Source organism: Panthera pardus, unplaced genomic scaffold (genome assembly GCF_024362965.1).
Source record: "Panthera pardus isolate Hobbes unplaced genomic scaffold, ASM2436296v1 HiC_scaffold_7, whole genome shotgun sequence".
In the NCBI taxonomy this organism is placed as follows: domain Eukaryota; kingdom Metazoa; phylum Chordata; class Mammalia; order Carnivora; family Felidae; genus Panthera; species Panthera pardus.
Genome location: NW_026527002.1, coordinates 65,692,791 through 65,718,195, shown reverse-complemented (window position 1 = coordinate 65,718,195; position 25,405 = coordinate 65,692,791). Strand labels below are relative to the sequence as shown.

General features: G+C 38.9%; 1 protein-coding gene across 10 annotated transcripts in view; it reads right to left on the bottom strand.

Moving 5' to 3' along the window:
- TBC1D31 (TBC1 domain family member 31) overlaps positions 1-25,405 on the bottom strand; it is a 95,824-nt gene that overhangs the window by 23,390 nt on the left and 47,029 nt on the right. For all 10 annotated transcript variants that reach the window (XM_053896537.1, XM_053896538.1, XM_053896529.1 and 7 more), the window contains 11 exons: positions 23,928-24,087; positions 20,510-20,710; positions 16,030-16,206; positions 12,704-12,783; positions 12,479-12,625; positions 10,220-10,353; positions 4,539-4,672; positions 4,018-4,197; positions 2,784-3,016; positions 1,956-2,108; positions 540-675 (listed from right to left, as the gene is read on the bottom strand). In XM_053896537.1, the coding sequence (XP_053752512.1) occupies positions 540-675; positions 1,956-2,108; positions 2,784-3,016; positions 4,018-4,197; positions 4,539-4,672; positions 10,220-10,353; positions 12,479-12,625; positions 12,704-12,783; positions 16,030-16,206; positions 20,510-20,710; positions 23,928-24,087 (1,735 nt within the window). The remainder of the gene's footprint in view (positions 1-539; positions 676-1,955; positions 2,109-2,783; positions 3,017-4,017; positions 4,198-4,538; positions 4,673-10,219; positions 10,354-12,478; positions 12,626-12,703; positions 12,784-16,029; positions 16,207-20,509; positions 20,711-23,927; positions 24,088-25,405) is intronic.

Sequence of the window (25,405 nt, the reverse complement as noted above, 5' to 3'; positions counted from 1 at the left end):
TTTGTCTCTGTCCCCCTCTGCCCCTCTCCTGCTCGCTCTCTGTTTCTGTCTCTCTCTCTCAGATATAAAAAATAAAACATAAAAAAAAAAACTTAAAAAAAATCTTTAAAAGAAAAAGACATATATCCATTTTCTCATTTTATTTCTGGGGACAAAATGAGAAAAAGTAGGAGAAAGGCCTATTTTTGACTCCATGTATTTAATAATGGAAATTTTCTTAAACTGGCCATGTGTACATTTTTATATTAAAAAAGAGTACTTCCCCTACTTCAGTTAGTGGTTAACTGATTCTTCTATTTTTAGAGAAATAGTCATCAAGGACACCAGTCAAATTGACTAATTTTCTTGACATTTCTGAAAACTTAAAACTATTAATGAAAGAGATCAGGAAAAGCTGAGGGAAAAAGTAAATAAAATCAAAGGGTCTATTTAGTATTCATTGTGGATCCTGGCAATAACCTTTAACTTGAAGGTGGTCATGACATTTGAGTGAGAGTGAATGGAGATCATGTGTGGGTACTAAGAGAAGAATCATGAACCTTTCTCTCGATTTCATCGTTCAGTCTTCTTAGTTCCATTTCATGCTGATCTTGCTGAAGCTTCAGAAAGCGCCTTCTTGTAGCATCTTGTAAGTGCATTTCCTTCGCTCTCAGCTCTCTTTTCACAGAAGCTAGTCTTAAACACAAAATACGTCAAGAGGAAAGCATGAAAACATTTCCCAATGTGGATTTAAATGGAAAAATGCTACGTTTTGCAACAACGAAAGGCCTGCCCCCCATTCTGGCCCACATCCCCAGCGTAGCTGCTGTTGTACCACACACAGCTGCAGGAGTAATACACACACACACACACACACACACACACACACAGAACAAACGACGCCCATGTCTGCATTTGTGAAAATGACAAGCGGTCCAAACACAACTGGCTATTCTTTTCATATTTAAAAGTTCCTAACAGGTCTACTCAGATCATCTCAATATAATCGATATCCTTTATCTGAAGGAAGAATGCCAAAAAACGCTCCAGTGTTACCAAAGATTATGTATGCTTATTCTTTCAGAATTTTAGGAGCACGTTACTGCTCAGTTCAGTCATTCTTTTTAACCCACACGTGAAATCGGTTTCATGAAGTCCCAATCAAAAGTAAAAATAAGTAAACAGTTACAGAAGTGAGTTTCCCCACAATTTGGCATAGTCTTAATGCTCATCCCATAATCTTAGTTTAAACATTTTGTTTTATGAATATACTTTTGAATAAGCATTTAATACATCTTCCTCTGGCCTCCAACGCATGAAATGCATAATGAGATAATCCTTTTATGTTCCAATTTTCTTTTTTTTTTTTTTTAATTTTTTTTTTTTTAACGTTTATTTATTTTTGAGACAGAGAGAGACAGAGCATGAACAGGGGAGGGGCAGAGAGAGAGGGAGACACAGAATCTGAAACAGGCTCCAGGCTCTGAGCTGTCAGCACAGAGCCCGACGCGGGGCTCGAACTCACGGACCGCGAGATCATGACCTGAGCCGAAGTCGGCCGCTTAACCGACTGAGCCACCCAGGCGCCCCTATGTTCCAATTTTCAAGTCACACAGATATGTTTAAAACATAATTTTCAAAATTATACTCCCCTAAAGGTGATTTATCCAGCGCTGTATTACAAAGCATTTCTGCCTACAGTACAATGGTGTTTCTCATAATGTCCTCCAAGGAACATTAGATCTTGTATTACGTCTGAAAAATCAGTGCAAAGTTATCTTCAATGTAGTTTTGGAATTACATTTCACTATATGCCAATTTTTTGAAATGTGGTATATGCAGGTATCTTTTTACTAACTTGAATATTTGCTTAATGGGCATGCCATGGCTGGGTAATGTTGTATATAGAAACAAGAAAGTAAAAATCATCCAACTGACTCCCATGTCCAGAGTTTTGCGAAATGATCGACACACACCTCTGTCTCTGCTGTACCATCTTCTCCTCCTCCTGTAAGAGCATTTCTCTCCTTGTCTCCTCAGCTTTACGAAGTAGTTCTTGTTTTTGGTACCAAGCTTCATCTTCAACTCTTTGCTGGTCTACTTCAGCTTGCATATCTTCAACCATCTGCCTTAAATAGATAATATTATTATTATATCAAGATGCAAACAAGACCCCAGTATGCATGTGTGGTTATGAAAGGGTAAATTACTATTTCCCTTTGAGACCTTGAATTACTGCCTTTCACTTTTACAAATAAAATTTTAGCTCATTAAAGTAGTAGAAAACATGGAAAAGGGGGCGCCTGGGTGGCTCGACTGGCTGATTGTCTGACTCTTGATTTCGGCTCAGGTCATGATCTCACAGTTTGTGAGTTCGAGCCTCACATCAGGCTCCACGCTGACAGAGCGGAGCCTGCTTGGGATTCTCTCTTCCTCTCTCCCTGCCCTTCCCCTACTCTCTCTTGCATGCATACACTCTCTCTCTCTCTCAAAATAAATAAACTTAAAAAAAAAAAAAGCATTGAAAAGGACGCCCTACACAAGTCTCACAAAAAAATGCAAAGAAAACGGAGTAACTTAAAATCCAAGAACAACTAAAACACAAAATGTATACCAGATCAAAATGTCATTATTTTACTTCTATATGCAAGAATTAAATATCTTTAAAGATATTTCTAGCCTTCAAACTCTGATTTTACACAAATACTTAATAATTTACATGTGTTTCTTACAAAAAATTTTCTTGTCTGTATTTTTAACAGATTTTGCTTCTATCACACAAAGAACAACTGTTCTATGATTACCTCTCCCTTAAGAAGTCCAACTCATCATTCCTTATTCGTTCTCGCTCCTGTGTCTGATAGTCCACAATAAACTTTGGATACTGGTTAAATACTGGATATTGCCCTTTCGTCAACGCCACAAAAGCATCAAGCTTGCCGTTCGGATGAATATCGGTAGGAGTGGTATCCATGAGATGATAAACTTCTCTAATCACAACACTTATATCCAGGTTATTCCGATGATGAAAAAAATACTGTAAGAAAATTTTGTGTTTAAGTTGAGATTTACCTAACAAAGCCATTATGACGTAGAATTAAAACAAGAGTTTAAAAAGTAAATGTGAATTTATCTTTAGGAGGATTTCTTCCTTCCTCCCTTCCTACTGCCTTTCTTTCTTTTTTGGCAAATTCGCTGAAGCTTTTCTTATCCTAAGTTTTAAAATGAAGATCCAATTTCATATTTTCAAAGTCAAATAAAATTTCAAAACCAAACATTTGAAATAATACTTTGAAAATCTGAACTCAAACCAAAGGCTTCCTTTGTATCAGAAGAAGAATGCTTCACCCAACAATGGAATAAACTTTTCTGCTTGCATTCTTTTCCCTTCAAAATCCAAAATAAATAAAACTGAAAATAAATTAGCTTGATTCATTAAACACATCTGAACTGTTTCCACATTAACTTGTTCTGCTGGCAGGTCCGAACTCTAACATACATACATGGATGTATCCTGCAAACATTAAGTAAAAATAAAGTTTGACGGGAACCACAAAATAAGTAACAAACAAACCCAATTCATCCCATCTACCGAAAAAACCTCCCCCTTTAAAAACCTCCTCTAATGCTGTCAAGCAACTTTCCGGCCAAGTCTCAGAATTCTCCTAGTTACCGCTTTGTATGTGTGTGTAATAAGCATGCAGATTGTCACGGACCAGATGGATCGCTGATAAAACCACGCACAGAATTAACAACGACCCAACTGGTAAACATCCTTTCCGTAGGCAACAAGCACTAAATTCCAGCGTTACCAAGTTTGTTTTCTAAAGGGATGATTTTAAGACAGTTAGTCTGCTGTAACTGTCTGTTGAATTATCTACCAACTACGTCAGGGTGAGGATGTGATATAACTTGCTCTCCACTGTTTACCACGTTCCACGGGCGCCGGACGTGCAACAGGTACTCAATAAGCGAATGGAGTTTTCAACTGAAATACATGAAAGTTGAGAACTGCTACTTGAGAACAAGGATATTTACCTCAAAATCATCTCTGAGACTGCAGTTGAGCAGAGGAGCCCTGGAACATGTGTTGTAAGCCACGACAGTCATCAGGAGGAATGAAGGATGGTTGGAAAAGATATTATCAAATAATTTTAGCCACTCCTCTCTTGTTAGTACTTCTGAAAAAACGGTTTCAAGAAGAGGCCATGCATACAGCTACAATCAATAAGGAAAAATTGATCAGTCTTCTACAGAAAAGCCGTAAGTCATTCACTGCTAATACTCTCTTACATTTGATGTAGCTATTAAGATCGTTATATCAAAAACAATCATGAAAAGAACTACCTCACTATGGAACCCTTCTTTATAGATTTTTAGGAGAGCAGTTGAATGGAGAAAAAGAATGGAATACTTTTTATTCCATTCTTTATTCCAAAATATAAGAGGTGACCGGTCTTTTATTATATACGCTCAAGAAAATACTGCTATATTTATACCAGAACCAACGTGAGCTTCCAAAATAAGTCATGTTATTCTAAAAACCTTTTACTTCTTACCTGGGAAGTTATATCATGATCTATGAAATGCTGCAGTAGTTCTCTGTCGTGAAATGCCAGAACATTCTCTATCATACTGAGAATATTGATAGGAGGATTAGGAAAATATTCAAACCAGTGTTGACACCAATTGACTATGAAGAAAAAAATGGGAAATTTATCTTTACCATTCTGTATTATCAGAGGACTTTGTAATTCTTAAATGTATCCACTCTTTATGTCCTTAATATGCCCATTAATAAAGAAAACATGATAACTCTTTAAATTCTAGAATAATCGATTTTAAAGTTCCATCATGTTAGCTTAGTATTTTAGGTCTAGAGAACTGGCCAATTTCTCCAAATGAGAGCGGTCAATGACAAAGTGTCCATTAAAACAAACAAAACTTCCCAAAGTATTCCTGATCCTCACCACACGGCACTCTGCTTCCTGCTTCTCCTGGTTAACAAAATGACCCTTCTAAAAAAGGTTCCTTTTTAAGTCTTCATTAAATGTGATGAATGTTAAGTGCCAATCTCCTGAAATCTACTCAAATTCATACCTAATCAAAATTAGAAAAGTTCACGGGAAATGTTAAAAATTACATTCTTATGCATCAGTAGCAATACATTAAAAAAATGGGCATGTATCAAATCCCTATTCTTGAAATGTTATATGAGAATAAACACGTCTCCATTACTAGGACAAGAATGACTGTTCCACAGCCATGGTAACAAGTAACCACCAGAATTGTTTTCATTTTTATATTTTAATTAAAAAAAATTTTTTTTAATGTTTATTTTTGAGAGAGAGAGAGAGAGAGAGAGAGACAGAGAGAGAGAGAGTCAGGGAGCAGCAGAGAGAGAGAGGGAGACACACAAACTGAAGTAGGTTCCAGTCTCTGAGCTGTCAGCACAGTGCTTGACACAGGGCTCGAACCCACAAACTGTGAGATCATGACCTGAGCTGAAGTCGGAGGCTTAACCGACTGAGCCACCCAGGCGCACCACAGCCCCCAGCATTGTTTTTAAATCTATGTCATCAATGACAACCTATTCAGTTGACCTACCTTTGAAAACCAAACAGTGACAGCGGTATCCTCTGAAAGTCAGCCAGTGGAAAGCATTCTGCTAAAGATGCTTCTAAAGCTGACTTTAGGGGCGCCTGGGTGGCTCAGTCGGTTGAGCAGCCGACTTCGGCTCAGGTCATGATCTCGCGGTCCGTGAGTTCAAGCCCTGCGTTGGGCTCTGTGCTGACAGCTCAGAGCCTGGAGCCTGCTTCTGATTCTGTGTCTCCCTCTCTCTGACCCTCCCCTGTTCATGCTCTGTCTCTCCCTCTCTCAAAAATAAATAAAATGTTTAAAAAAAAAAAAAAACTAACATAAAGCTGACTTTAACTCACCAAGTAACCACTGCAACCCCCAAAACATTCTTCTCAAAAACCCTGGTAAGATCAGTACGTTTCACTCAATGAAGTGTAAATAACCACCACAGTGCTCCTTAATCATTAAATTCAGATTTTTTTACTTTAAACATTGAGTTGTGATTTCATCCAATGATGATAAGATCTCCTTCTTTCTCATATTAGCAAAAGAAGGCTTCGATCAGCAGAATTTTGGATACATATGGTTTATAAAGGGCTCACTAATGCCAGAAGTCAATTATTTTTTAGAAAGTAAATTTGAGTTAATAATTAAGGCATTAATAAACTCTTGCAAAGACTAAACTTTAAAAGACATTATTTCAACTTCTTTAACTGCTGCTTTTAAGTTAACTTTAAAAGAAAAATCCAGTTCAGGGGCGCCTGGGTGGCTCAGTAGGTTAAGCATCCAACTCTGGATTTTGGCTCAGGTCACGATCCCACAATTTGTGGGCTCAAACCCCGTGCTGTTAGTGTAGAGCCTGCTTGGGGTTCTTTCTCCCTCTCTCCTCCTCCCCTGCTCATGAGCTCTCTCTCCCTCATAAATAAATTTAAAAAAAAAAGAAAAAAATGCAGTTCAGCAACATGTACTAAGTACCTACCACGTCTCAGACACCGCTAGTGCTAGGAATTTTCACACACACACACACACACACACACACACAGCCCTGATTCCTGTATCTAAATCTTCATCAACAGAACAGTGTTCTCATTTAGGCACGAGGGAAACCCCGCTTTACACGGAAACTGTTTGCCTTCTCTTCTTTCATTCTGCTCGGTGTCACCACAACAGAGTGTGCGTAGAGGACCCGGTGACAGAACGGGGAGCAGGATAAAGAGAAATACCTGCGTGGAGATCCCTGACCAAACCACAACAACTTCCTCTTGGTCATAAAAGACCATAAAGAGTGCCTACAGAAGACTCTTATAAACATTCCAAATTCTACATCAAAGTGACCGTGTTCCATCAAATTTTCCCCTAGGTCCCAAGTAGACTGTGAACCTAAAAAGCCAGAACAACGGCATATTGCAAGCAGTGCTAACATTTAGTTGGAGCTCAGTAAATGTTTACTTGCAATAAAGTTAGTTTGAGACCCTTGATGAAAACTCACAGCTACTCATGCTGATCATGATGGATCTTCTAGATTTAGATTTCAGGTTTAGAAGAGAAAATCAATTTCCCTAGCACACAATCATACTCCAGGGATGTAACAAGATTTTACTGGAAATATAAATTAGTTTTGCACGCTTACCTAGATATAATAAGCTTTTCTTATGGTAAAACATAACGTGCCACTTTAACCATTTTTAAGTGCACGATTCAGTGCCATCAATTATATTCACAGTGCTGTGTAACCATCACTATTTGCAAAATCCTTTTCCAAAAAGAAACTGTACCCATTCAGCACTAACTTCGTATTTCCACCCCACAGCCCCTGGTAAGCTCTGATCTACTTTCTACGTCTATAAATTTTCCTATTTGAGATATTTCATATAAATTTGTCCTTTTATGCCTAGCTTATTTCACTAAGCATAATGCTTTCAAGGTTCATCCATGTTGTACAATGTATCAGAATTTCATTCCTTTAGATGATGGAATAATATTCCATTGATTATATATATAGATAGATAGATATAGTTTATCCATTCACCTGTTAACAACAATGACGTTAACATAATGAGGATGGTGATGGTGACACTCAGGCTGTTTCTATCTTTTGGCTGTTTGGAATAATGCTGCCATGAACATTCACATCCAAGTATCTGCTTGGGGCTCTGTTTCCAGTGCTTTTGGGTATATCCCTAAGAGTGCAATTGTTGGGTTATATGGTAATTTTATGTTTAACTTTCTGAAGAACTGCCAATTTTCCACAGTGAACGTACATTTTACATTTCCAGCAGTGTACGAAGGTTCCAATTTTTCTCCATTCTCGCCAACACTTGTGCTTTTTTCTGTTTTTTAATTATAGCCATCCTAGTAGGTATAAAGTGGTATCCTGGTGTGTGGTTTTATGACTAATGATCCAGAGGATCCTTTCATGTACTCGTTAGCCATTTGTGTATCTTCTAAGGAGAAATGTTTAATCAAGTCCTTTGCCCATATAAAAATTGGATTGTCTTTTTGTTGTTGAGTTGCTTCTTTTCCTTTTAAAACTCTAAGTGTTATTGCCAGAGTAAACTAGTAAAACCCTTCTGAGGAATCAGTTGGAATACTCATATTTTATGACCTAATAATACCAATTGTAGGAATCTGACCAAGAGAAAATACTGTAAATATTTATACATGAAGATGATTATAACACTGCTTCTTTAACTAGGTAAAAATGAAAAATAACCTAAATGTTCAACAACAGATCAAACTAGTACACTCACATTAGAGAATATTATAATCAAGTGGGAAAAAAAAGAATATTACAGTCACTAAAATATTTATAAAGTTTATAAAAAGAAATATACATATTAAATAAAATAGTATAATTATAAAAATATAAAAATTAAAAACCTGCTTTTAAGTATGGAAAAATTATCAGAATAACTAAAAGTCTAGCAGTTGGCACTAAACTATGATATACCTGTATAATGAAATATTACATTATGCAGGGAATAAACTATGTTTTTCAAGAATATTTAATGATTTGGGGGAAATGCTCTTACAAGAAATTCATCAAGGGGTGCCTGGGTGGCTCGTCATTTGAGCTCCAGCTCTTGATTTCAGCTCAGGTCATGATCTCATGGTTTGTGAGATTGAGCCCTGCGTTTGGCTGTGCTGACAGGGTAGAGCCTGCTTGGGATATCTCTCTCTCTCTCTCTCTCTCTCTCTCTCTCTCTCTCTCTCTGCCTCTTCCCTGCTTGTACTCTGTCTCTCTCAAAAATAAATTAAAAACTTAAAAAAATTCATCAGTGTATGGGGGTGCCTGCCTGGGTGGCTCAGTCAGTTAAGCGTCTGGCTTTGGCCCAGGTCACGATCTTGTGGTCTGTGAGTTCGAGCCCTGCGTCGGGCTCTGTGCTGACAGCTCAGAGCCTGGAGCCTGCTTTGGATTCTGTGTCTCCCTCTCTCTCTCTGCCCCTCCCTCTCCTGCTCATGCTCTGTCTCTCAAAAATAAATAAAACATTAAAAAGAAATTCATCAATGTATTATCAAAGATTATAAATGGGGAGGAGGAACACTGGTGAATTTTCTTTTGTATATTTTCCTATATTTTCTCCAATGATCAGGAAAAAGTTATCAAATCAAATGCAATGTAATTAAATGAACAAAAAAACATAAAGTATACTAAAATATTCACAATATATATGCTTGAATCATTTTATTTCTACTCTTCAGAATTTTACTGTTATAGTTAAGTGCTTATCTCCTTTGTACAAGAAAACCTTTTTAAATAATTTAAAATACAAATGAAACTGGTTATTTTTGTTAAACCAATGTAAATTGGATCTGGTTTATCAACTGTTTAGCTGACCCAATTATATTAAGATGAAGAAAGGATTCAGTTTTCAGTGTAGACGAGCTGGTAACACAATGGTTGGGAGCACAGGCTAGAGTCTGACTGCCTGGGTTCACATCCCTGTTCTGCTACTAACCTACCCTGGGGAACTTAAGCTATCTGTGCCTCAGTTTCCTCAACTATAAGAAGGATATAATAACACCCACCTCATAGGACTGTTGCAAGATTTAAAGAAGTTAATAAAGGCAAAATAATAAGAATGCTACCTGTTAAAGAGAAAGTTCTCAATAAATGCGCAGTACGAATAATGAGAATGAGGATAGCAGCCAGAACTTGCCACATTAGGCACTGTGTGCTAAATGCTTTACGTTCTCACTAAAATCCTATGAATAATAACTGACTTTCAGTAAGTGAAGCATCTGCTTCCTTCTGACCACCAAAATCCGGCCTATAATGTTATCTTCTAAAATGCAACTATCCTGAGTCCCCTCAGTGGCTCAAACAGTTGAGCATCTGACTCTTGATTTTGGCTCAGGTCATGAACCCAGGGTCATAAGATTGAGGCCTGCGTCAGGCTCCACACTGACTGTGGAGCCTGCTTGGGATTCTCTCTCTTTCCTTCTGTCCCCCTGCTCCTCCCTGCCAATAAAAAATAAAATGTAACTATCCAAGTTCTCTTGTAAATTAAAAAAAAAAAGTTTATGTATAAATGTCCCAACTGTCCATTTTGTGCTCTGTTTGCTTCCCACTAGAATTATTGAATGTTGCAAAGTTGCAAAGACAGCAGAAAAATACACAGGGACCCACTCTTGGTTTCATTATTACACACTTACTTACTTATGAGAGTAGCAACAACTTCAAAACAGATGAGTTGGTTGTTCTGGAATAATTTTACAAACGGAAATGCCAAGAGTGGAAGATACGGTGTGTCGCTAAAGATGGCAGACCAGTGAGCTAATGCGGAGAGGGTTCTGTGGATCAGACAAGGAAATGCACACCAGGAAGCAGTTTACTACTAAAATTTATCTATGTAATATATCAACATGATAAAAAACTGGATACAGGGGCGCCTGGGTGGCTCAGTCGGTTGAGCATCCGACTTCAGCCCAGGTCATGATCTCGCGGTCCGTGAGTTCGAGCCCCGCGTCGGGCTCTGTGCTGACAGCTCAGAGCCTGGAGCCTGCTTCGGATTCTGTGTCTCCCTCTCTCTGACCCTCCCCCGTTCATGCTCTGTCTCTCTCTGTCTCAAAAATAAAATAAACGTTAAAAAAAAATTAAAAAAAAAAATTGGATGCAGAAGGGATATTTGGCGAAAATTCTCCCTCCTACTTTTATCATGTAGCTTACCTCCCCAGAACCACTGTTAAAAGTATAGTGATTTTACTTGACAAAAAGTATAGTGATTTTACTTTACTTTACAAAAAAATATTGTGATTTTAAAAATCACAAACGTAAACGTTGTTTTGCACCTTGCATTTTTTGCTTAAATAGTATCTTGGAAATAGTTCATTATCAGTATATGTGGAGCTTTGATACACAAGACAGTTGTGTATAAATATACCCTAATTTCTTTAATGTGGCCTTACTGGGCATTTGTTTCTAATCCTTTATAACCAATGCCATGCTTACTGTTGTATTTACATCATTCTTAATGTGGGAATATAGATTTGGATAAATTCCTAGAAATGGAATTGCTGAGTCAAAGGACATGTGCATTAATTTCAATAGCCAGTGCCAAATTCTTCTCTGCAAAAATAGTGTCTGTTCACATTCTCATTAGCAGAGTTAAGGGGATGCCCATTCTCTCACTCTAGCCAACATGTTTTATTATCAACCTACTTTTTATACTTTTAGTCTAGATGCAAAATGGTATTTCAATATGGTTGTATATATATATATATACACACATTTACACATTTTTTCCAATGCAATTTTATTTTTGTTAAAAAATTTTTTTTTGTAATGTTTATTTATTATTGAGAGACAGAAAGAGACACAGCATGAGCATGGGAGGGGCACAGAGAGGGGGAGACGTGGAATCTGAAGCAGGCTCCAGGCTCTGAGCTGTTAGGCTTGAACTCACAAACCACGAGATCATGACCTGAGGCCAAGTCAGATGTTTAACCGACTGAGCCACCCAGGCACCCCTCCAATGTAATTTTGATTAGCATTTATTATAAGGGAGGTACAACATCTTTACATGTTTAAGAACCATATCCCCAGCTATGAACTATACATTCAATCCTTTTTGGTTTTTATTGGTTGGTCCTTTCCATGTTCATTTACACGAATACATCATATAGAAATTAGCCTTTTATTTATCTGATGTTTTGTATATATACGTACTTTCTCGGCTTCATGTATGTCTCTGGGGAATTTTTTTACATGTAGAGATTTCTGTTCATATCAAGCTCTTCTAGATATGTCATGCTCAAAAAAGGCCTGCCTTACTCTAGGACTGCAATTCTCCCGTATTTACTTCTGATACTTTTAAGGTTTGTCTGTCTTTTTTTTTTTTTAAACCTTTCGTTTTGAAATAGTTTCAGGTTTACGAAAAGTTGCAAAAACAGTAGAGCGTTCCTGTATATCTCACTCAAATTCTTCTCATGTTAACATCTTGCATAAACACAGTAGTTATCAACACTTAGGATTTAACATTGGTACTATGCTAGTAACTAAATCAGACTCATTCAGATTTTTATCATTGTTCCCATTTTCCTGTGTGCTGGGTTTTCATCTCGCCAGTCTAGGATATAACACTGCATTCATTCGCTAAGTCACCATAGATTCTTCCAGTGCGGGAGCTCCCCAGTCTCTTATTTTTTGGACACTGACATTTTTGAGGAATACCAGTTATTTTATAGATTGGCCCTCGACGTTTTCTCATGATTTGGACGGACGTTATAAATGTTTGGCAAGAATATCAAGAAAGTTATGGGCAACATACTGATGTGTGTTACTACTGGCGACTTTAAATTTGACTATTTGGCTAAGTTTCTCTACTGAGTTTCTCTACTATAAAATTACTATCTTCCCATTCGTAATTAATAAATACCTCGAGGAAGATTCCATACTGCTGCAATATACTGAGCATACCTCTGTAATACTCTGAGTAGTTTCCTACTTTTGATGGGGTATTTCTTCTGAAGGTTGAGAAATGCCACGTGAACACCTTTATCCACCAGGCTACTAAATGCAGTATGATTTTCAGGCAGTTGTAGCAGGGAGCGCCAAATGAACATTCTGAAATAAAAATAGAATTTTAACCAAGAGAAGTTTGGGGGGTGCAACTGATTTCACATAAAAGAATATAAATTTTACCTGTATTTCGTTGGATATTCACCATAGCCTTTTAATAAGATTTGTAAACGCTTTTTGTTTAATCCATCTGACACCTCATTCTTAAAGACAAAAAATAATGTCGATAAATGACGTAATCACAAAACTGAAAAGGTAACACAGCCCACAGTGGCTTTCCAACTTCAGAACACAACACACAGTAAAAAAAAATTTTTTTTACACCTGAGACTTTCTATTCTCTCTCTCTCCAGTGTGCATACCGTGTGCAGATAAAGTTCCTGACATATTCTAGGTCCAATTCTGACAAACTTTTCTGTAAATGGTCAGTCAATTTCTTCCCTCTCCCTCTTTTTTTCCATCTTCTTGCTTTTTTTTTTTTTTAATGGAAATCTGAAGGTCTTTTTTAAAGTTTATTTATTTTGAAACAGAGTGTGAGCAGGGGAGGGGCAGAGAGAGAGAGAGAGAGAGAGAGAGAGAGAGTGTATCCCAAGGAGGCTCCACACTGTCAGCATAAAGTCTGACACACGGCTCGATCCCACGAACCATGAAATTATGACCTGAGCTGAAATCAAGAGTCAGACGCTCAACTGACTGAGCCATCCAGGTGCCCCTCCCCGCCTTACTTTTAAGTCAATTTTTATCTTGATGGAAAAATACTTCATAAATTTTTGGATTATAAAGCCAGTTTCACAGATTACTTCATTTGATACTAACAACTCAATGAAACGGATGGGATGCTGTTTTCTTTTCTTTGAGAAAATGGGAAGGTCAGAGCTCAGTGCCACGAACCTGTGAGTTCAGGTCACTAACTTGCTGAATAAGTCTCAGCTAAAGACTCAAAGCCAGATTTTCTGACTTAGTTCAATGCCAATGTGAGAGGGGTGAAGGGAAAACCCAAGATGATAGTGAATGAAGATCCCCATTTGAGAGCCATGCACCAGACACTGAGGGCAACTGGGCAAGACTGGAGCAGTGTGATCTATGAAACAGATGTATTCATTTTTGTCATCTGCAGGACACCTGCTGCCACTGCAACCTCTTTTTAAACAAAGATAAAATGCCCGGGTGAGTTTGGCCTGAGTTTGATCTGTTCTCATCTGGACCATCTATGGGTAAAGATCCCACTTCCGCTTCTAGGTCCTGACACTGATCGTTGAAGAGATACATCTCACCGTGCACAAGTGCTCTCCTTCGCCCTACTCTTAGCGCTGGCTGAGGGTTGCTCAGAAGCAGACTGCTCCCTGATGTATTACTGTGGGATTTCCAAATTTCACTAATACTAGAGCTCTGCCAGACGCCCTGACTGTGATGTCTCTTTTATTTCCCAGAAGTCAACTGGGATCATGGCCACAGTTTTCCCAGAAAAGGCTCCTGTAAATTCTCAGGAAAGCTGTAGTCAGACCATGTCTCAGAGCTAACATTCAGCTTATTCTCTCATTAGAGCATCAACTAATAGGAACAACATTGTCCAATCTTTACACAGCTAGATTTGTGCCTGCTACTTAGCATTTTAAAACTAAACCCTGGGGCACCTGGGTGGTTCAGTCGGTTAAGTGTCCAACTGTGGCTTAGGTCATGATCTCACAGTTCGCAGGTTTGAGCTCTGCATCGGGCTCAGTGCTGACAGCTCAGAGCCGGGAGCCTGCTTCGGATTCTGTGTCTCCCTGTCTTTGCCCCTTCCCTGCTCATGCTCTGTCTCTCTGTCTCTCAAAAATAAATCAACATTAAAAAAATTTTTTTAAGTAAAAAAAATAATAAATAAACCCTAAACAATATTTTGTTTAGGGTTACAGGTAGAGATGATAAAACTATAAAGATAATCAAGGACACAATTAGCACAAAAGCGAGGACAATAGTTACATCTCTGGGACAGGGAGAGAGATGTGGGTGGGGATACGCACACAGGAGCTTCAAAGCCATGGGTAACACGCTCTTAATGAGGATCTGGGTATGCCCAGAAAAGTGTTAACATGTCAGGTCTGAGAATGCTACCCTTAGAAAGGCATACTTACAAGGTTTGGCCTTGTCTAGTGCCTAGAAACCTGGATTTCGAGAAAGTTCCCACTATCCCCAGAACCAGTAAGAGCGGCTCACTGTGCCTGAATTGTTTGTATGCTGTGATGTATGCTGAATACCTAATTTCCATGTAGACTCTGGGATTTTGACATGTACTAAACAGAGAATGCCTACATAGCCAGCCTCCACTAAAAGCTCCAGGCACTGGCTCTCTAATGAATTTCCCTGTAGACAACACGTTATATTTTTTACACGAGTTTCACAATTTTCAAATGCTCAGAGAAAAAAAGGGGTTATTAAAATTAATGTGAAAAATGTCAAGTGCTGGTGAGACCATGGAGCACTGGAGTTCTCAAATACTAGAGCTCTTGGTGGGAATACGCATGGTTTCAATCAACTTCTTGGGAAAACTGACAACTTACTACAGATGAATAAGCGCATTGCTAATAAGCCAGTAATTCCATTGCTAGGTTTATATCCGGCATAAATGTGTCCTATGTTCACAGAGATGTAGTAGAATGTACTAGAATAGTGGCAGCCCTATTTCTAATAGCACAAAAAATTAGAAAACTACCCGAATGCTTACTGACTACAGAATGGATAAAATATGGTTTATTCACATGATGGAATTTTGCACAGCTACAAGTGAATGATTTACAACTACATGGATTTCTCAAACATAAATCGAACTTAATGTTGAATGAAGGAAGCCAGACGCAAAAGAGTACAAACTGAATGACCTGATTTATGTAAGTACAAAAAAGGCAGAACTGACCTATGGTGTTACAAGTCAGAAGAGTAGTGATCCTTGGGGTAAGGGGGGCAAAGGTCTGGAGGGGAGAAGAAGGGGGTCTTCTGGGGGTGCTGGTAATAGTCTATTTAAAAAAATGTTTTTTAAATGTTTATTTACTTTTGAGAGAGAGAGAGAGAGAGAGAGAGAGAGACAGAGCACGAGCAGGGGAGGGGCAGAGAGAGAGGGAGACACAGAATCCGAAGCAGGCTCCAGGCTCTGAGCTGTCAGCACAGAGTGCGACGCGGGGCTTCAACTCGTGAACCACAAGATCATGACCGGAACTGAAGTCGGATGCTTAGCTGACTGAGCCACCCAGGCGCCCCTGTATTGTTTGACTTTTTTAAAAAACCATAAACATGTACTAACTGTATACTTAAAAGTTTAGAAAGCACATTATAATTTCAGTTATTCAGTTCTTCTCTTCATATCTTTCTTAAAAACTTCTAAGCGAGGGAAGAGTGATGATGGCCTAAGTATCATAAATCTTGTCCCCAGCAGAGTCATGACAGACAAAAACATAATTATGATATATTCTTACCTCTTTATTTTCAAAATTACCAGTCAGGTCTTGTTTTAATATTCTGGCTTGTATTTTGTTTTCCCTTGATTTTGCTGGCCGCTGAACTCTTCCTGATGTGACTTTCATCTTAAGGCCACCAGAATTCAGTTTACTCTTAGGCAAATCTTCAATCACTTTCACTAAGGGAGGAGGTGGCTAAAAGGGGGAAAAAATAAAATCCAGTGGCTATCCTTGGAAAACAGACCTGTTCACATAGGATTTCCAAGACATGTTTTGAACAGTTGCATAATGTGCCTTAACATACATCCTTATTCTTCAAGCAAAAGTGTAAATAAAATATTCAAGAAATGCTTCCTGGTTGTCAAATCCAATTTCTGCGAAATTCCTTAGAAGAACACAATAAAGATACACAATTAATAGCAACAATAAATAGAATTTAATTATCCCTTGAAAACTGGCCTTAAATCATAGTATATCAGTCCATTCTTTGCATGATAAAGTTAGTAGTTTGGTGATAACTTGTAGCAGAGAAGCCACAGTTAGACACAGGGCCCTCTAGAATGCTGAGAGAAGCACCCTAATATTCTTCGGGCTCAAGTGAACTTTCTCTGAAGAGCTGTCAAATGACTTCCCTCTGGAAGCCTGGGACACCTGCCTCTCTGTCCTTGGTTACATTTTTTAATCTGCAGAGAGATGGCTGTTAGTCCCCTACCGCATCCACAGCTTGAGAGGCAGTTCAGACAGCACAACTTAAATTCTAAACCCTCATTTTTATGGGAAAATAAACCCCAACAACTTCAATTTACTTAAGGGAAAATGATTCACTGAAACAGTTTCTCTATGAATAATACCTGTTTGTAATCAAAAGATCTTCCCTGAGTTCAAAGGAAATGAGGAGATAAGATAACTCAGCTTCCCGAGATCATTTAAATGTTTGAGGCGAGGGCGCCTGGGCGGCTCTGTCAGATAAGCATCTGACTCTTGGTTTTGCCTCAGGTCATGGTCTCATGGGTTCATGAGTTCAAGCCCCACGTCGGGCTCTATGCTGATGGTGCAGAGCCTGCTTGGGATTCTCTCTTTATGCCTCTCTGCCCCTCCCCCACTCAGCTTGCGTGCTCTCTTTCTCTCTCTCTCCCAAAATAAAGAAGCTTAAAAAAAAAAATAAATGCTTGAGGCCATTATTGCTAAAGAGAAGGTGGATTTGTGATTTTAAAAATGTTTTTCTGGAAGCCAAAGTGCCAATTCCTTTCATATGAGAACAGAGAACAAGAACACAGGGAATACCCCACATGTTCAAATGAACACATTAGATTTCAGAAAAACACAATTTATACACATTACCTTGCGTTTAAAGTGTCATGAAGGCCAGAACAGTGTTCTTCCAAGATCATGTATAATGAAAATGAATCATCACTCCTCAAGAAAGCTCTTTGAAGAGGAAACCAAACTTTTAAAAATGTTTACTTACTTATCTGAGAGAGAGAGAGAGCGCGCACAAGCAGGGGAGAGGGGGAGAAAGAGAGAATCCCAAGTAGGTTCCACTCTCAGCATGGAGTCCAATGCAGGGCTCAATCCCATGACCCTGGAATCATGACCTGAGCTGAAATCAAGAGTTGGACGCTAAACTGACTGAGCTACCCAGGTGCCCTGAGGAAATCAAACTTTTTGACCTCCTCCCCTCTCATCTCTGAAAGAAAAAAACAGAATAAAGCAAACATCTTGACCCTTTTTTATAACATAGACGACTAAAAGACCACTTTGAGGTTTCAAAGATTTTTCTCATTTTATCTTCATACGTTTAGGACTTCTGCTTTTGAAACCTGCAGCCTACTGTAAGTGTCCAAAGAATTTTTCCCTATTGTCAGCTGCAGTATGATGAATACATAACACTGTAAAATGTGTCGAGTAGGTAATGAAATAATGTACATGTATGTATAGATACAGCATTTTTGTCCTAAAATTATTATAAGAAACTTTTAAAGTTGTCACTGTATCTCTAAGGCTTTTTAACTAGTATTTTTCTAGGATACCTTGTTATTTATTCACATCTATAAAGAATACAAGGATAATACAAAATGTAACAATAGCTCTGCTAAAAAAAAAAAAAAGTAAAATGGCCACTTATTCTATGACTTAATTTTTCAATTCTTTCTCTATGAAATATAATTAAAAATAGTCTGGGGGCACCTGGGTGGCTCAGCTGGTTAAACGTTGAACTCTTGACCTCAACTCAGGTCATGATCTCACAGTTGAAGAGATCAAGCCCTATAATCAAGCTCTGTGCTCTCAGCACAGAGCCTGCTTGGGATTCTTTCTCTCTCCCTCTCTCTCTGCCCCTTCCCTGCTTAGGTGCTCTCTCTCTCAAAATAAATAAATAAACTTAAAAAAAAAAACTGTCTGACTTCTGGGGTGCCTGGGTGGCTCAGTCAGTTAAGCATCTGACTCTTGATTTTGGCTCATGATCTCAGTCGAGAGATCGAACCCCATGTTGGGCTTTGCACTGGGCTTGAAGCCTGCTTAGGATTCTTTCTCCCTCTCTCTCTGCATCTCTCCCTTGCTTGTGCTCTCTCAAAAAAAGAAAAAAATTTTGAAAAGGTCTCACTTCTGAATATTGCCCATCTTTAATATCCTTGAATGATCTTCTCTCTAACCTCAACCCATCCTTCCAAATCTTTATTAACATTGTTATTCTAGTGCCACATTTTCTCCTTTTGAACTCCATGTGCTTCCACGAAATACAGTCTCCTGAAGGTTAGAGCCTGAGATATGACCTGAATTGCCATACCTTAGTAGTGTTCAAACTTCAACACATTAAGTAGGAATTAGTGTACTTATTAGAATAATACTGGAAATTCTCCAGTGCCCAATAAACAGGACTTGAAGGAATGGGACGTGGGTGGGGTTTATAGAGACCACAGACTGGAGCGTTTGTGTAAGCCTAGAATAGCCATAAAGACACTAGTGGTGTTGGTAATGTGTCCAAAAAGAAAGAAAAAAAAAAAAAAAAAGATTTCCTACTTCTATTATAGGTTAGTTTTCTGGTCAATATGATCTTACTTGAATGCTTAACAAATACCAGAGAGGAAGTCAATGACTTATTCTGATTTTTCTCAGATCTTTCCCTGCTTCCATTAGTAACATTTCCCTAGCTTTTGTAAAGTTCAGCTAAGCTGAAAACTCTAAGAGCAAATAATATGTTATTAAAATGTTTAAAGTTTACAAGAACAGTAGAGTATAACTCCATATGGTTGAAGAAAATGTATGCGTGTCATGTGCGTGCACACACACGTACACACACACACACACACACACACACACACACACACACAGAGTAGATCCTCACTATTCATGGTAGTTCTGTTCTATAAAGAAGCTGCAAATACCAAGTTAGTGAATACTGAATCATTGCTCCTAGGAGAAATAGTTAGGTCCCTGTGAGCCAGAGATCACAATATGTCAACCAATCAACATATAACTATGTTTAGTGTGTGTTTCTGTTTAGAAACACTTTTTAAAAAATATTTATTTTTAGGAGAGCGCAAGCAGGGGAGGGACACAGAGAGGGGGACAGAGGATCCTAAGCGGGCTCCACGCTGACAAGTTGACAGTAGTGAGCCTGACATGGGGCTTGAACTCATGAACTGAGAGATCATGACCTGAGCCAGAGTCAGATGCTCAACCAACTGAGCCACCCAGGTGCCCATTTAAAAACACTTATTTCATCTATATTGTTGATTCACTAATATTGAACTCATGCCAACAGCACTGTAACTTGTACCTGAATTAGGTTTATCACAACCTTCTTATGCTTAGGAATGTTAGACAGAACTTGAGCATTATGTCTGGGGGCCATTTAAAAGAGCAAAATCAACAACAAAAAGCACAAAACTAAAGAATCCAGCAATAACTAGACCACGGAAAGGACACTTGTCACGGGAGCTGAAGTAAGAAGGCCATGCGCTGCCCTGTCTGGCCTCAGCTGGGAGCCTGCACGACGGGCAGTCCACGGTTTGCACTGCTGTGCACATACGAATCCCTGTGAATAGGCACCAAGTACGGATTCGAGTTGCAAGTATATTTTTAGCAGTGGCGAGTTCACATTTAAAGAATCCATGAATAATGAGGATTATAAATCCAGGATAATCTGGATTTAAAAAATTAAAAAAAAAAAAAAGATACAGATAAGCAAACAGTTGAGAATCAGTCTCTTTTCTCAGATGGTTCTGAAGTGTGTATTTTCCCAGTCTTTTTTTCTATGTTTGTAAATGTATAGAGTCAATCCTCATTATTCATGTATGTATACATATATGTATGTATGTATATGTGTGTGTGTGTGTGTGTGTGTGTACACAGAAGTATGTGTACATACATACCCAGAAGTATGAATAAGCAATCCAGGATAATCTGAATTTAGAAAACCGGAGCATAAAGATTTTATTTTTGATGATACAACATTTAAATCTTAAAAAAACTTGATGTTCTTTACTTGAAAACATACCTTATTTATTTCTTGTGTTAGAGCTTGAACTGAATATATGTTCAGACTTCCATTTTCCATAATGGATGCAATGTACCGTCCATGTGGGCTAATTACTGATGAGCTAATTCCTTCATCAAGGCTCCCGATTTCAAAGAGAAGTTTGCAAGTCTGTATATTAACAAATCTCATGATACCATCTTGACTTAGCACTCCAAGAACCTAAGAGTAGAGAGAAATAATATATGAGTTCCAAAAACATACTTATTTTAACCTCCCTCCCTCCCTGCCTTCCTTCCTAAGAGAGAATGAGAGAATGCCCAAGCAGGGTAGAGAAGCAGAGGGAGAAAGAGAATCGTAAGTAGGCTGCACACCCAGTGCAGAGCTAGACATGGTGCTCCATCCCCTGACCTGGGATCATGACCTGAGCCGAGATCAAGAGTCAGATGCTCAAACGACTGAGTCATGCAGGCCGCCCCCAAACACATTTAAAAGCCAAATGTCTCTTGGGGCACCTGGGTGGCTCAGTCGGTTAAGCATCCAACTCTTGATTTTGGCTCGGGTCATGATCTCGTGGTTGTGGGATCGAGCCCCAAATCAGGCTCTGTTCTGACGGCGTGGAGCCTGCTTGGGATTCTCTCTCTCCCTCTCTTTGCCCCTACCCCACTCACTCTCTCTCGGTCTCTCTCTCATAATAAATAAAAAACATTTAAAAAAGTCAAATGTCTCAGATGTTAACTAGACTTATTATAGAGATCATTTCGCAATCGAAATGATCGAATATCGCAATTTTGCAATCAAAATATCGAATCATCATGAAGCTAATCTTTTATGCCAATTATACATCAATTTTTAAAAAAGTCAACTCTCTGAAAGTCAAACTGTACACACGTACATGTACATATATGTATGTATTTATATACGGGGTTTGGTTGTTTTTGTTTTGAGGGGAGGACAGTCAGAGAGATTATATTCACAAAGGGCCATCATATATTTCAAAATTCCTAATTATGGCTCATGTAGATTTGCCCTATTCAGGTCCAGGTAAGCCTGGCTCTGACCAAAACCAGTAAGGTGCCTGTGCTGGGAGACTATGGCAAATGATCAGCCAGGCCTTCACCTGGACCCCCACACTGGTTGTCAGAGGCAAGGAGGGGAGGGCTTGCTCTCGCTCACCACACCCACAGCTTGATGAGAACTGGCATCTGTCCCCCTGCCTCCTCATGCACCCAGCTCTGGGCAGTGGTAACAAACATTTGGGGGAAGAAAGAAAGTCTGTGGGCTGCACAGACAGTAGAAGGGTAAGAAGGAAACCAGGCTTTTAAGGGGAAAAATTTAGTCTTAAGTCACACAATTTGAAAAATTAAAAACATGTACTAAAAAAGCATAAGCAAATAAACAATAAACTCCTCTACTGCCTGATCTATGCACAGGCTCTTTTCCCAGTGCGGCTGGCTGGTAAGCAGTGCCACCATGTGACTGCATGAAATGCTCATGTCATTTGTTAGATGGAAGACGACAGTCTGGCAGTAGCTGGAGACGGTTTGAAGGTGACAATCTCTTCTGTTGGGTCAGGTTGTGGGAAACCCCCTCATTCACAGCTGATGCAACCTCTCTGGGGGGCAATTTGGCAAGATCTCTCAAAGTTACAGATGTACCTGATTCTGAGAACCACTGCTTCAGCTCTGGGATTTTATCCTACAGACAGGATGTATGAAATGGTACATGCAAAAAGTTATTCAGTTATTCTATTTATTTACTCACTCACTAACTCAGGCAATCTTTATACCCAATGTGGGGCTTGAACTCATGACCCTGAGGCCAACAGTAGCATGCTCTTCACAACTGAGCCAGCCCCAGGCAACCCTGGTGCAGCATTATTTGTAATAAAGAAGGACTAAAAACAAGTTAGGTGCCCAATAACAAAGGACTAGTTAAAAACCTATAAAATACTATGCAGCTGTTAAAAAAAAAAAAAAAAAGAAGAAGCTCTGTACTGACACAGAATAAACAATCTTCGAGGGCAGCGAAGTGAAGAAAACAAAAACAAAAAAAAGTGAAGAAAAGCAATGTACAAAGCTGCATTTTTTATATGGCAGAGGGGCAGTTCATGAGATTGAGCCCTGCGTCCTCTGTGTGGACAGTGCAGAGCCCGTTTGGTTTCTGTCTCTTTCTCTCCCTGCTTCTGCTCGCTTGCTCTCTCAAAATAAATAAATAAACTTTAGGAAAAAAAAGTGGCAGAAACAGTGGACTATTATAACAGTAGCAGTTATGGAGAATAACTGGACAAATGGAAAAGAAGAGATTTCACTTTACTGTCTTTTTTTTTTACGTTTTCCACCTTGGGAATGCATTATCTATTCAAAAACTTAAGTTGGAGGCAGCCACCTGGCTCAGTCAGTAGAGCATGCAACTCTGAATCGCAGGGTCATGAGTTATATATAACTTGTTAAAGTACAAGACTCAAAATAGTCAATTTAAAATAAGAACATTAAGGTTTAACTACTCAACTATTAACAATAAAAATGGTGTGGGGGCATCTGGCTGGTTCAGGCGGTAGAGCATGTGATATTTGATCTCAGGGTCATGAGTTCAAGCCCCATGTTGGGCACGGAGCCTACTTAAAAAAAAAGATGAAAAAGATAAGATAAAATACATAAGCAAAGAAAAAAAAATTTTAAATGGTGTGTAGAGGGGGAAGTACTTTGCAAATTAAGGCAAGATACAAAGAAAACACGTTTCATAAAACTAAGGCAACCAGTTATGGTAGGTAGAACACAGTACAACAAGGAGAAAAATTTTATTTTGTTTAAAAAAAAAATTTTTTTTTTAATGTTTATTTTTGAGACAGAGAAAGACAGAGCATGAACGGGGGAGGGGCAGAGAGTGAGGGAGACACAGAATCAGAAGTGGGCTCCAGGCTCTGAGCCATTAGCCCAGAGCCTGACGCGGGGCTTGAACTCACGGACCGCGAGATCGTGACCTGAGCCGAAGTCGGACGCTCAACCGACTGAGCCACCCAGGCGCCCCAACAAGGAGAAAAATTTTAATCTTAGCTCCCCCTTTTTAAGCCTTACAATTAATAGGAATGTTGACAAGTCCCTTAATGTTTTTAAGCTTTAATGTCAGTCTATGTAACGGAGAGAGTACCTTCCATGCCTGTGTGCAAATAGAAAATAATATGTTAAAACACCCTGTAAGTCATAAAGTATGACATAAATTTAAAGTATATAGATTTAAGAAAAAGGTTAAATTGTCAGTAATACACAAAACCTAATACTTTAAAACTTTTTCAATTTTAGACTTCGCAATATCAGCAATTTCAAGTCTTTGTAACAACGAGGGTACAAGTTAACTAGGAGAGCTATTAATATAGTTCAGAAATTGATATGCTCTTTCTCAGAAAGTATAATGTCCTACATTTATTTATATTACTAACCTGATTAGAACCAGCATCAAAACTATCAGGAAGAAATTCTAGATGGCGAATGGCTCGAACTTTAGTAGGCATCTGAATAATTCTAAATAGCTGTTTAGCTTCCAAGCACCACAAGTGAAGGTGATTTGATTTACCCCCAGCAGCCAGGATTCGACCATCTCTGTATAACAGAAGGTGAGAAATTAGGACTACGTGAATAGTTTTCAAAATTTTTTTAATATTTATTTTTGAGAGAGAGAGAGAGAGAGAGACAGAGTGTAAGCAGGAGAGGGGCACAGAGAGAGAGAGAGACATAGTATCCGAAGTAGGCTCCAGGCTCTGAGCTGTCAGCACAGAGCCCAACCTGGGGCTGGAACTCACGAACCGTGAGATCATGACCTGAGTCAAAATCATACGCCTAACCGACTGAGGCACCCAGGCACCCCTAACGTGAATTGCTTATGGTAGCAATGTCCAGTATGATCCAACATGATAGAAATATTCTGTATCTACACTGCTCAATATGGTCACTACTGGCCACATGTGAATGAGAGCTTGAAATGTAGCTAATGCTTCTGAAGAAATAAATTCTTAATTTTATTTACTTATTTTTTAAAGTTTATTTATTTTGAGAGGGAGACTGAGAGAGCACAAGCAGGGGAGGGGCAGAAAGAGAGGGAAAGAGAGACTCCCAAGCAGGCTCTGGGCTGTCAGCGCAGAGCCAGTTGCAGGGCTTGATCTCACAAACCGTGAGATCATGACCTAAGCCGAGATGAAGAGTCAGAGGTTTAACTGATTGAGCCACCCAGGTACCCCATATTTAATTTTTATGAAGTAGTTCATGCACCCAGTAGCTACCACATAAGAAAGCTCAGGTTTATAGCATATATTTTTTTACCTATTGTATTAAGACACCAGCTTAACATATGTTTGTTCGATGACTTGATTGAGAATTTCTGAGTAACATTTATCTTTTATAGCATAATCTCAAAGTTAACACCCTCCAACTTCCTATATTTCACACATGACTATACTGAACTGGTACAACGCTGCTACACGAAAACTCAAGAAGCCCCAACTTTTTTTCCTGCTCAAAGAAAGCTACTTTTAGAAAGGTACAAAAAGAATAAGCTGTATTAACTTGCAAGGCTGTTGCCCGTTCATTCACCAAGGACTTGTAGTGTCTAATACAAGCCAGGTATCATTTCAGGCACCAGGGACACAATGGTGAACAAGGCAGGGAAGATTCCTGCTCTTGGGGATTTTCAGTCTAGAGGAAGGCAAACAAATAAATGAACTTGATCTCAGCTGATAAGTTCTATAAAGAACTATACAATGAGATGGGAGTTACAGAGCTGGGAAAGGAGAAAGGTCTACTCCCTAAAAAATGAATGAGCCAGGGGCACCTGGGTGGCTCAGCTGGTTAAATGTCTGACTTCGACTCAGATCATGAGATCAAGGTTCATGAGTCTGAGCCCTGCATTGGGCTCTCTGCTGTG